At 40.4% G+C, this 13,326-nt stretch overlaps 1 protein-coding gene across 3 annotated transcripts; it reads left to right on the forward strand.

Moving 5' to 3' along the window:
* The first annotated feature begins 6,788 nt into the window (after positions 1-6,788).
* degs1 (delta(4)-desaturase, sphingolipid 1) lies at positions 6,789-12,397 on the forward strand. 3 transcript variants are annotated; one of them, XM_029175080.3, is made up of 4 exons: positions 6,798-7,036; positions 8,094-8,267; positions 9,996-10,738; positions 11,254-12,397. In XM_029175080.3, exons 2-4 carry the CDS (start codon positions 8,156-8,158, stop codon positions 11,398-11,400), a joined length of 1,002 nt encoding a protein of 333 aa, XP_029030913.1. In that variant the 5' UTR covers positions 6,798-7,036; positions 8,094-8,155; the 3' UTR covers positions 11,401-12,397. The 3 variants fall into 3 exon arrangements, with proteins under 3 accessions (XP_029030914.1, XP_029030913.1, XP_029030915.1); XM_029175081.3 differs by lacking the exon at positions 8,094-8,267 and having other exon boundaries at positions 6,789-7,036; XM_029175082.3 differs by lacking the exons at positions 6,798-7,036; positions 8,094-8,267 and adding an exon at positions 7,141-7,748.
* The last annotated feature ends 929 nt before the right edge of the window (positions 12,398-13,326 follow it).

Here is a 13,326-nt window from a genome sequence, read left to right on the forward strand (position 1 = left end):
TTTAATTTCATTAAATAATATAATTACTTCTAATGTTTAAATAAATATCTTTAATTGGAATAAAGCCAACCATAAATTTGTCCTACCACCTTGTATTGAGTAAAAACATTCTCTTTGTGTATTTTATGCCGGGTAAACTTGGGTCTATCAGGCAGAGACAACCATTGAACAATCTAGGTGAAATGTCAAATACATACAGTAAGACAAAACATAAGATGTTAATTGCAGAACATAAGTCATAAATCATATAATACCTGCATAGAATAGGGAAGAAACTATTTTTCCCATAACATATGTTATTCATATAGAAGACATTTTAGTCTCTCTACCCTCTCTACCCGTCTTCTTTTACAGTTTTAAAGCACATATGTCTTTCACACTGGGTGATCCATCTTCTTGAAACCCATAATGTTTTACCCACTCATGAAGACATGAAACGCACTTACCATGTTTACGCTTTAGTTTTGCAATACTGCTGTCTGGTTGTGAAGACTCGGATTGCCCCAAACCCATCTTTCAGAGCTCAGCGGTTTCCTGCCTTAGATTTTTCCTGGACAGCTGTCAATCAATTTACCAAATTTCTTTCCACGGACATCTCCCTGCACAAAGGGAACCAACCAGACCTGTCAGCAGAGTCTACCTTGAAGTATTTTATTTTTTAAATCAGGACCCTCTAAGACCTGGGTCTCTCGTATCTTGAAAAAAAAACTTCTGCGAACGCGCTCCGTCTTTCAGTATGGACGAAACTTGTCAGACTTGGGCAGGTGTCGGACCCACATGCACAGTACACAGGAGTATTGAGGAGTGAATCAGGGTTTATTGCACAAACGTTGTCAATCAGTCCAGGTCATACACAGGGTGGCTCAGCATAAGGTACAGAAAAGGAACAGACGAGATCAGGTCCAGGAGGCAGGCAATGGTTCGGTACATGGAGAAACTCAGCGACGGTTCAGGTAAGGACTAGGCAAACTAACTGGTCAGACGGTCGGGCAAATGTCACAATCCAAGCGAAGGTACAGAGACAGGTCAGGCAGGAATCGGCGGTCAAAAGCAGGCAGGATCAACAACATGAGAGCAATACAACTAGAATGCTGGATAGTGGTACAATGACTCAACAATCTGGCGTCTGACTGTTGTCTGAGGTGGTGCTTAAGTACTGAGTATAATTGCTAATTATTATCAGGTGTGCATAGTGAACCAACAGCTGAGACGAAACAGGAAGTCCTTTCAGTCTAAAACAGGAAATGACATGAATCGTGACAAAACTCAGTTTCACGAGCCAACCCTTAGCAACTGTTGTCTCACCACCCAGAGCAGGCTTTTGACCTACTCAGTTTCCCTAATTAAATTTTCTAAAGCCAAATAGATAGAAATAGAAATAGATAAAACCAAATAGAAGACGTTTCAATCTCTCCTGTCTCTGCAGAGTCAGAGCAGTACAGGTTTCAGCTGACGGTTGAAAGTGAATGCTGCGAATAAACGATCACGATTTCTCAGACCAAGCTTTGTGCCCATGTCTTTGGTATCAGTGACATCTTAAGAGATTCTGCAGCAACACTGGGCGCCTGTCTTCTTGTAAACCAGTGTTGTTCAGAGAAGCACCGTGATTCTGCACTGAAATCCAAGCCTGCCTAACAACTGCATCACACATCAGGCTGTTTAAATGCATTGTTAAAGTGAACGTGCCGACCTAAAGCAAACGTGTTGTGTCTCATTGTGTTCTGATAAACGATTACACAGAGTCTCAACTGCAGCGTTACTAGAACATACCCACCTTAACTAAAGCTGCATCATAACATAGCATGCCATTGCTAATAGCCTTTTGGCTAACATGCTACATTAATGTATGATAGAAACACCAGTTTGCGCAACTGCATCACCGCCGCAAATCATGAGAGTATCACACTTCATACACATGAATATGAGCTGTCATGTCTGTCTGATCATTAAATATAATTAAAGTCATCAGTCAGTGGACTAGCTTGTTGCTGCTTGTGGAGCTTTCAGGATCTGCTGTGCCACGTCAAAGGACAACTTAACCTTGTTCATTAGCCAATCAGAGCGTGGAGGCAAATTAAGGTCACATTATTTTACTTGTAAATTTATTCACAATTTGTGCTTAATTTTAATGCCCCAAAGTGTAAGCTTGATATAGCCTCATTAAGTCTACAAGGTTATGCATGCACAAATCTGGCTATGCACGCACAGATCTAATCTGACCCTAATTTGACTCCACAGAGGAAGGCTCTGAAAAGTAAGAAGAGTGAAAAGACTGTTGATCTTGATGACGTATCTGTGTGAGGATCAGCTGGAGAGGGTAGAAGAGGTCAAGTTGTAGGTTAAGGAATGGTCATACAAGTAACAAGTAACTTTGTGCCTCTTTCTATTCCATGTTTCACATTGTTGAGTTCCTAGGGTAAAGTAGTTGTACAGTGCAGTACAACTAGCTCTGTGGGTTTGAAACAAAGTCTATCTCACCACAAACTTGGTGAACTGGAGGAAACGCTAAATAAAGAACAGCTTTATTCCACATGGGATGTGTTGCTGGAACATATATTTATTGTTAGAAATGACTTTAATAATTTCTCATAGTAGTTATTTTAGTTCTTATTTTAAACTACAAAATCACTCATCTGTAACTTTCTCAAGATGAAATTCAGACAAAGATTTTTTTTGTTTCAGTATTTTGTTTGTTTATGTGTTATGTGTAACACAAGGAAGGCAGCAAGTGTCTGGATGGGTCCTTTACCTTTAAAAGAACAAATGATTTATCAGTGAGAACATTTATTTTAGGAGAACTGCAACACAAAGAGAACACACAGGGCCACATTTTGTGTGGGTGCTTGCATGTAGTGCAAAGTGCTAGGAGATGGAGACCAGACTTGCCCATTTTTTGCTGTCCACTCTTGAAGGAGAGCAGGATCCTCAGTGTCTTCCCCACTTTCAGAGGAAGACTCAGATGCACTCTCAGAAGTGGAGGATTCCAACAAGTACTCCGTGTCAGACTCCATGTCAAAGCTTGCGTCTTGCGTCAGATGAGTCTTCCAGCTCATTGGGGTTTAACAGCAGCATGATCCTTTCTAAGACCCTTCTCTCGTATAATGTCTCTTCATTTTTACTCCTTCTCCTTCTCTGCTCACTAATGAAATGAACCTCTCACCCAAGCTGTATGTTTGTCTTGGCAGTCAAGTGCATACAGTAAACACGTTAAAAGTTGCTTTTATTCATGTTTTGTGTACAACAAAGTAAAGAGATGATTTATTTGCTCAAGCATCTTTTGAAAGATGCAAAAAACCCAACCCTTCATCACAGATTTTTCTGATCCCCGAAATTAGTGTATCACTCACTCACTCACTCACTCACTCACTCACTCACTGGTACACCCCAAGAAAATCCAAACAAATTAGTTTTGTGGTCTTGATAGTCACATGTCGCCAGAATATAACAATCAAAATTACATGAAATTCATGCATCAGCCTACAAAAGAGGCTGAATCTGGTGAAATACTTTTAAAAAGTTAAATAGCTTTTGTCAAGATAAAATGCTGACATCCCATAATACATGGTTTCATAGTGTGATAGCAGTGAGATTAAATAAGGTGGTTTACATTGAAGTCTATGGGGCATTTTTGGCCTTGAAGGTCTCTAGAGAGAGTATCAGGCACTACATAAAAAATACTAATGCAATCAAACCAATTTTGATTTTCATCTTTGGCATTTCCAAAACTCTAATCACATCCAAAATAAAAATAAGCAGTACTTCACATAGAAAAACTGACATTTGAAGGGTTAAAATTCCGAAAAAAAAATAAAAAGCTTGGTTGTTTTGGGCAGGTCTGAAGTGATTTACAAAAAAAAGCAAAAAAAAAAATATTGATGTATGATGATTTTATAGCCGTTTTTATGAGCGTGGCAAAAAAGGCCATGAAGGCGGCGAAAGGGAGTCTTTTTGGAGGATGGCACAAGGGTTAAACTGTTAATTGATTTAATAAAATGCACTCTCTTCTTTCTATCCACTAATCATTTAACCAACCATGCTGATGATAATTATTTCTTGGGCATCATGAGACTGTGAGACTTATTAGTCTGCAGTCTGTTTTTAGATAATTTACACTTCATTGCTGCCATAATTCTAAATTCTCTGGCTGGTTTTAAAAGCAAATTTCATATGTGAAATGTTCCTATTTCAGTGCTGCTCTAAAAGGTTCAATGAAAATAAATTTTGTACCTATTTAAGCTAAAATTAGCCATTGAGAGAGCGTTTAACCCAGTTCAAATGAAAATAAAGGTAAGGACTGTCAGGGAACAAGAACAGTGTGGTTTCAGCTGCCAGTAAGGAATAATGACCATTTAAATAATAATTTTGGTTTTTGGAGGACTAATAATTACACATGTTACCCATCTTAGCTCTACTGTCTCCCCAAATGTTCAGGGTTGTACTTTATGGTTCTGTGTAACATCTGACGTTTACTTGGGTTTAAATGGTGCACAACTGCTCGCAATCAGATTGTTCAGCTACCTTGACCTTGCCAAAATGGAGACACGTAGTGTTTAAGGAGAGAGGCCGACATTCCATGACACACAGTACACAGACTGTATGTGCTGATGTTTCCCACTATCTACCTAGTGACACATGACTGGACAAAATGTTTCTCTACAACCCAGAGCTCATTATCCTGCTAGAATGTGTGTGGGTTTTTGTAGAGTTTGTCCTGTAGCAGAAGCTGCAGCACATCTCAAAGCACTCATTAGTCCATTAAACCTTCTGTGTCGATCTCTGAGCTTCTCTCCCTGTTCAAACAGGCTTTACAATTATTTTTGCTATTTAGCGCTTTTACTGGGGAAATTGTGCACAGAAAGTCTTAGCATGCAGCCTTTAAATGCTCTGTTGTGTTGAAAACGTACAGGAAGTGCATGTGTGGAATGAGCGATAAGTTCCACAGAACATGTGGGTAACAAACACCTTCAGTTAGTTACATGCAGTAATTCATGCAGTAATGTTTATTTCCCATGGAAAAATATGAATTGCAGGAAATTAGGGCTGAAATTTGTAAACATGTAAACATTAATGAACGGTCTTCCTTCCACTCCTAGCTGAACACACTGCTCCGTTATTTTTAATGCTATTCTCACTTTAACACATATTAGAGCAATGCATGACCTGAGGATACTGTAAGCAGCATGGCTGTCTCTATCCCACCTGCAGTTGACACGTCATGGAAATTTGTGAAGAAAATAAAATAAAAGATAATGAGCAAAGCAAATCAAAAAGCCAGCTGGGGAGATCAGAACATACACCAGATCACAAAATCTTCAAGTCGTCTCTGCCCCTTTGCTCCTTTCCCTGACCATGTGGAATGTCTCTTTGGTGCAATCAAATTGTTTGTACCGCCTCTTTTTCACACCTGCATCACTGGCGTCTTGATATCAGAGAGGAAGCCAAGATGCACCAGGGTCCAGGGTGTAAAAGACAGAAACCGATCATAAACCATTAGTCAGTCAAACAGAACGTCTAAACTTGATGTACGACAGACAGAGTTCAGATTATTTTTTATTCTTTGTACAATCCTCAGTGTTGAACCTAAGCAGTCACAGAGCACATGATGACTGTGTAGGATAAAAAAAAGCACAAAGGCACAATTCATTCCCATTACACACTTGACTGGAGTTGGCCAGGCAGTGGCTCACCCTGAGGATGAGTTAAAGTAAAAGTGAAAGCTTAACTGCCACTATCTCCTTAAAAAACTAAGCTTACTAACTTAAATCACTTACAAACAAATAGCCTACAATAAGCAAGCTAGGCACACAACAATGCTGATATGTCATGAGTAGAAATACTATGTAAAGCATAAATATTAGAAAAGCATCCTACAACTTCACTTTTTTGAGTCCATCAATAGTTTTATTCAAGATTCATACGACTAGTATAATACTAATTGAGTGATTTGACATCATAGTACTACACTTCAATGTTTTTAAAGCTTCAGCCTCGACATTATTCTTACAATTAAAACTAAAAGTACTAGTATGATTGGCGTAGTTAAGTAACTAACGTAAGCCATTCTAAACAGGTGACTACTCTGCTGATGGGAGGAGTTGACGGTGTTTCCAATTATCCCGTGACCACGTTAACTGGTGACTTCCAAATATCGCACTGGTAAAAAGCAGTAGATTCCCTTGTCAGCGTCCTGTCTTCTTTACATTAGCTAAACAAACAATAATAATATAATGTGAGGCGGCAGAAGAGGTGTCTGATTTGTGGTTTTCCTCGCCCGTCCCCTCTGAGTATTTGTGTACAGGACTCAATATAACAAAAGACACGTTCGGATGACAGCGGCGAAGGACAAGGCACCATTCAAGAGATCAGCTAACTTTGTTAACATAGCCGCATTAGATGACAACTGAAGTTACCATAACACCCAGATACAGCCGTCACAAGCTGATGTGGTTACCACTGTTCAGAGAGCGTCTGTCTGTGTTACACTTGTGGAATGCATTAAAACTAAAAAGTAAGGTTCGTGTACTGTATGTCTACACTCATGAATATTTTCTTATAGTACATATAGTAGTCAGAATACTTATAAGTGGCACTTGTTAACTCAAACAATTCAAAGAAAAAAGCGCAGAGATTTGGTATTTTACATGTGATTGAAAATAGTTTGAAACAATTTACATGCCGACTTCTTTATTTGTTTAGATTGTGTAACGACGCTTTCCATATTCTTCCTGCTTCAGCCCGCTGCTGTATCTACGTGCAACCCATACGACATTCGGATGTCGGTCACCAGTTAACGTGGTCACCTGACAATTCGAAACACCGGCAGGTCGAGTAGGCGGTCACGTAGGCCGACGGCGAGCCGAGAATAGTGGAGTGGCGTCACAGAAGTTGGGTCTTTGTATAGACCTTGTTACTGGATATTTGCTTGCAGTTTTTGTTCATATTACTAATTAGAAGATGGGGAATCGGGTCGCGCGCGAGGACTACGAATGGGTGTACTCGGACCAGCCGCACGCCGACAGAAGGAAAGAGATTTTGGGTGAGCTAGCTAAACCTGTGACAGTTTTAAAATGTCCAGCATTACAGTTAACTTAGCCACCGTTACGCTGTGTTAAGTGTATAGGTGTCATTAACATTACTAAACCTTTAACGAAGCGTTTACCACCATCGTGTTGAGCTGCTAACGTAAGGAAGCTAACGGTCCTATATCCGCTCGTAAATTTGCCTTCCAGCAAGCTAAATCTAAGCTAAGTTGGCTAAACCTTCGGGATACTTTATTGGCTAAGCGACAGCACAATATCTATTGAAAGTATAGCTATAGTGTACATGGACATGTAGTAATACTACTACTACTACTAATAATAATATACGTATAAGTAGAAGGCAATTGGAGCTTATAGAAAAATAAAGTTTAGCCATGTGACGTTTCAGCCACTCCCCAAAAAAGAGCAGGTCCTAGTGAAGTAACAGAAGCTAACGGTCGAGAATCCAGTGTAGAGTGAGTCCCCTCAGCTGAAGTTAATAACACTTATGCACATTCAGTAGGCTTGAGACCAGGCTGTAGTCTGTTTCAGAGGAAAGTCAGAGAAACGTATTCTAGGAGCCCTCTGTGCCGGAAGAAGATGAGATCCATGTCGTTGTCGAACAGCGCAATGACGACGTTGCTTTCAATGCTCTGCTTGGAGACGGTTAACGTGGAGCACAGTTGAATTCTAAAAGCCAGATGGCTTATCGGTTATTTATATAAGCAGGTGAGATGCTGTTGGCACACTCAAAGGACGCTTCCCTTTCGTTTATATTGCTTATTATAATATGAAGTCCAGTGAAATTGATATGATCTTCTATTACAGAGTTACCAAACTGAAGTTATTGGGTTTGTGCGCGTTAAAATGTGTTTTTTAGCACCGTGTCTGAAGCTAAACGTCCAAGTTATGAAAAAAGCTGCTTAGAACCAATATATAACAAGCAGCAGTGTAGAACATTTCCCCTCTTTCTATATCACCTGTGCTCTCTACAATGCTGAGTTGATGGTCTCCTGGTAGCTGCTTGTTTGTCAGCATAATGACACAACTTGCTTCATTGTTTCTAACAAACAGATCATGTATTACGTGCCTGAAGCCTCCCCCAATGAGGAACAGACTGGTGGAGATGACACAGGATGCTGCTGAACCATGTCTTTCTACTTCCAACTTCTTATTCTGATGAAACACATGCTTTAAAGCAAATCCCCTTAGAATGCTTAAAAGGTTTAACAACAGTAAAAGCTTGTGGTAAGATTTCTTCTTAGACATTTGTAGCATGACCCATAATGCTCATCATACACAACAGCTGTTGCATCACTTTACAAACATGGCTACAGACAATGACCAGTAAAGTTATAATAAACCAAACAAAAATCACCCAATTCTTTCCCTTGAATAAATCTACACTGACCACGCACATGTTTACGAACAACATGGTGAGAGCCTTACATGTGTGCTGGTTGCGCAGCTGGACAGCGATTTACCCAGGATTCTTTAACTATACATGGCTATATTAATTAACCTCTTCTAAGCTACTTTCTGCTGTCTGCCCAGACATGGGTGCCTTTGCTATGCAGACAGTCGCATAAGACTTCCCTCTCAACCTATCAAAGTTTGTTCTTAATTGCGTGTCAGCCGGTCTGTTGATGCAGCTGTCATACATACGATCTCAGCCCAATACACCCTGCAGGCTAACTGTCAGGCAGAACAAACACCAAGACGTTTTACCATGCCATGCAAAACATTATCATTGAGTCATCATTATTGACTTTGAATTTGATAGTAGCAACACCTTTTAATTAAACTGTTAATTCTAGGTGCTCACCAGTCCTTGGTTTTTGTTACTGGGATTTTTATTTTATATGCCAAAAGGTTTTCTCTTGGTGAAAGCCTTGCACTGAGGCTGGCTAGTGCAGTGTACTCTTTTCCTGTGGGGCCATGCTGTTGTGGTGGATGCAATAGGGGGTTTAGCACTGACCTGCTGAAAGATGTTAGGCCTGCATGGGACCACATGCTGACTGCTGAAAACGATGTTGAATGCAGCGTTGATAGAGTCTTTTTAGACATGTAAGCAGGCCATGCTGATATGTTTCCACACCAACAGAAATGTAGGTTTTTGGACTTAGTTGAGTGGTCTGTCTCCTCTTTAGTCCCTAGGGCGTTGTTCCATGGTTTCAAATTCAGATCTGACCAATGGTTTTCCATTTTTATAAGCTTTTGCCTGGAAAACACAGTGGTATTTACAGATTTTGTTCACATATCACTACGTCTTTGCGTGATGTAGTATTAACTTAATTTTTGGAGGATCCGTGAATTGTTTGGCAGCAAAGTGTTAATCCCACAGTGAGCTAATTCAATTGTTAAAAGCAGGTACAAAACTGTAAAAATAGAAATTGTGCATTTTTTGTGCAATAATAACATTTAAATAAAGCTACAATTTTCACAAATCTGTACACATGGTGTATAGATCTACGAGCAGAGTTTCAATCAGACTGTTGAATTGTACAGTCTTAACAGCGGTGGGTATAAAGGACCTAGGGCTCCCTCCTACACTTGGGATGGTGGTCATTTGCCAAATGTGAGGTGCATGTACGTAAAAAAAAGCCCAACAGATCTGGGTGGGTATTTTAAAGTATATTATTACATGTAATTAAGTGATTATGTATTGGCCATTTCCTTAAATGTTAATAATCCCCAATTTGATCCTTGCCTCTGGCACAAAGGGGAATCTTTAAGCAAAACACTTCACACTAGCTCACCAGGCACTGCCCACTCCTCCCCCAGGGCATGGGGAAAATGTAGATGTAGAAATGTAGGGAGATAAATTTTCTGCACTGCTAGGATGAATAAAGCTTCAATTGTCATTCAGTTATTAATGATTATTGTGAACACAGCAGTGTTCTTCTTAAATGTTTTTTTTTATCAGTTTATGGATATTTCTGAATTTAACTAAAGGTTTTTTTTCTGTCTCTACAGCCAAATATCCTGAAATCAAGTCACTGATGGGCCCGGACTTAAGACTGAAATGGATTGTGTGCATAATGGTGGGGATACAGTTTTTAGCTTTCTACCTGGTCAAAGACTTGGACTGGAAATGGGTTTTATTTTGGACTTACGCATTTGGCAGCTGCATCAACCACTCGATGACCCTTGCCATCCACGAGATCTCCCACAACACTGCCTTCGGAAACAACAAGGCCACGTGGAACCGCTACTTTGCCATGTTTGCCAACCTTCCGATTGGCCTGCCCTACTCTGCCTCCTTCAAGCGCTATCACCTGGACCACCACCGCTACCTGGGTGGAGACGGGGTCGATGTCGACATCCCTACTGAGTTTGAAGGCTGGTTCTTCTGCACACGCTTTCGCAAATTCATCTGGATTATTCTACAGCCACTGTTCTATGCCATCCGCCCCCTCTGCATCAACCCCAAACCCATCAGCCAGCTGGAAGTGACTAACCTTGTTTGTCAGCTCACCTTCAATTTCCTGCTCTACATGCTGTGGGGTGCCAAGCCTGTGGTGTACATGATGGCTGGCTCCATGCTTGGGATGGGTTTACACCCCATCTCTGGTCACTTCATAGCTGAGCACTACATGTTCCTTAAAGGTCAGGAGACCTACTCGTACTATGGCTCCCTCAACCTGCTCACCTTCAATGTGGGTTACCACAATGAGCACCACGATTTCCCCAGCATCCCAGGATGCAGGCTTCCTATGGTTAGTACACACTGCCACTGTCAGATGTGGTGGGAGGGGAGGTAGTAGCAGACAGTGACATAAATTTAAGTAGCAGTACAGTAAAATTTATTTCAACCCTTGGTCTGAAAATATACCAGGAATGAAACATAAAGCATTAGATATGAGCTTATACTTTCCGTCTGCAGTCAAATATGAAGCCAGCTCGCTGTGGTCCCTCTAAATTGATATCAATTCTGTTCATTGACCTTTAGGTGTTGACTAAAGGACATCTAGAATCAGAATCAGCTTTTTCGCCAAGTTTGCACAGGACAACCAAAGAATTAGTTGCGGTCTGACTTCGTCGTTGTTCCCTCTTGTGGCATGAACACAAATTATTTACAATTTTTATTATAGTTATTTACACAACTTGTTTACTTTTAACTTTAGCAGATGGTTTTATTTTTAATTGAAACTTTTTCCCTCTAATGCTCAAATAGAGATGAAATAGCAATAACAGCAATAATTATCTTTTTGCTTTTATCCTTGTTTTCCAGGTGAAGAAAATAGCAGCTGAGTATTATTGTGACCTGCCTCAGTACACCTCGTGGGTCAGGGTTCTGTATGACTTCATTATGGACGATACACTGAGCCCCTACTCTCGAATCAAGAGGAAGCTGAAGGGCGATGTGAAACAAGAGTAACATCACAGAACAGTTGTCTGAAACAAATCTGCAGCCTGAGTTATCACCCCATTAACTCAACAGCTTCTGCTGAGTTTTTATTGCAGAGAATTTTTATCAAGGTCAGAAAGCAGTTTGTGATGTGAGAACCAGCATGTGGGACTGATTGAACAAAGACTTGGATCCAATGATATTTTAACTTAACTGCATCTGTTTGGATCGTCTTTGTCACCATTCTGATCAAAATGAATAAAAGTAGAAGATCACAGGTTTTACATATCCATTGGCTTTCTTCATAAGTAAATGCTCTTAGCTGAGAATCATTAAGTTTATGTTTATATGCAGATTTTAGAATTTACCTAATGGCAGCAGAAACACTATTCAGAAGACTTTTCACGCGTCATCAACTTCTCTGACCGTACTTGTTTGAGCACCTGCGTCTAAGTCCTCCATCCTGTTTTGATTGCTCAGCTAGTGACTAGTGAACATGGTGTCACGTGATATCAAGAGATTTCTTTTCAGAATGCACCAGAAGTGCCAGACTGAAATATTAATATATATGCAATCACACTACATTATATCCTTGGTATCGTATCTTTGGCAGGAAGCTGAAGACATGATGACTGGGTGCCAGTAATTACTGCTTGAATTAGCAAGGTAAATAAACTAGACAGAAAGCCCAGATAGTTTTGTGCAGTCAGCCCACAGAAATCCTCATCTGGTAGCTAATAGAACAAAACCACACTGCTCATTGTGCACCTGCTTGGCACCCACACAGGCAACAGGGAAACAGCTGTGATTGGAGGACATTATCACTGTGTGAATATGGGTAGATGTTTATGTATAAGGTAATGCTTTGTGCTTCTAACTAAAACACGCTAAGTTACAACCTGTGACCTCTATCTTCTTAGTTTGGTCAACATTTGAGGTTATGTTATATTCTTTGGCTTCTCGGTCTATTGGCTAATAGTTTCTTATCAAAGTGCATGTGACCCAATTAAAGTTTTGTCCAACAACATTGCCTTACTGTTTTTTAACTTGCAGCCCTGCAAGTGCTGTTGGATCAGCTGATTCCACTGGCTTTTTATTAAACGTAAATTACCTTTGCTTACTGAATAACCAATAAATTAAAAAAGTTAATAAATCAAAAGCCTCATTCATCTGTCCTAGTCAGGATGTGAAGCTGTGAGACATAGCCATCGCTGACTCATTTCATTTGACAGCAGGGGGAGCTGCCTACTTTGTGTTGGAAACTACGAGTATGTCTAAATGTTGAAACGGAGCTTGATCATTAGATGCTGTGTATGTAAGGAGAATGGTTTGAGTTTCTAAAGGAAATTTAAAATCAGCCAATGTGAAGAAGCTAAAGCTGTAGAAATATGATTCCAGACAATTAAACTAAGTCATCTAGAATAAATATAAGCTCTTCAGTTTCTCTTGCATAATGTATCTAGGACTTGTATTTTAAACAGGCTATTGTTAAGGTGGTTTTCTAGATTAATATAACTGGTTGTCATCTGTGAACCCATGCACTTGCATACATTCTCACACCCACACCATTTGCTTATTCTCATTTATGGGGAGGGTAGGTCTTTAGGCTGCCGCCCATGTGGCCCCAGGCAGTGACTGCAGTACCCCCTGAGCAATTAAAACTGCAGAGTATCCCACTTAGGAAGGACGGAACCACTTTCCAGTAGCCCCGGTCCCTCCATCAGTAGGACGCTCCACACAGACCAAAGTGGATGAATGTGGAGAGATGTAGTTGGTAGGCAAAGCACCGGGGTATCCCACCGCCCTCGCAACCCCTCCACCAGGAGCAAATGAGCAGGACCCAGCCCATCAGCATCTTTACTGTCTTTGAGAAGCTGAGAAGTTTCTTGCTGCTACAAATCAAATCAGTGTAAAAGTTAAGTGTTTAAACCAAGCAGCCTTGTGATGGGTGGAGCT

The sequence above is a fragment of the Betta splendens genome, chromosome 15 (assembly GCF_900634795.4).
Source record: "Betta splendens chromosome 15, fBetSpl5.4, whole genome shotgun sequence".
NCBI lineage: Eukaryota > Metazoa > Chordata > Actinopteri > Anabantiformes > Osphronemidae > Betta > Betta splendens.

Excerpts from the sequence above, each read along its gene's own strand:
- degs1 (XM_029175080.3), top strand. The coding sequence starts at position 8,156 with ATGCTGCTGAACCATGTCTTTCTACTTCCAACTTCTTATTCTGATGAA. Across the intron at positions 8,268-9,995 it reads AACAACAGTAAAAGCTTGTG|CCAAATATCCTGAAATCAAG; the intron begins GTAAGATTTCTT and ends CTGTCTCTACAG. Across the intron at positions 10,739-11,253 it reads CAGGATGCAGGCTTCCTATG|GTGAAGAAAATAGCAGCTGA; the intron begins GTTAGTACACAC and ends CTTGTTTTCCAG.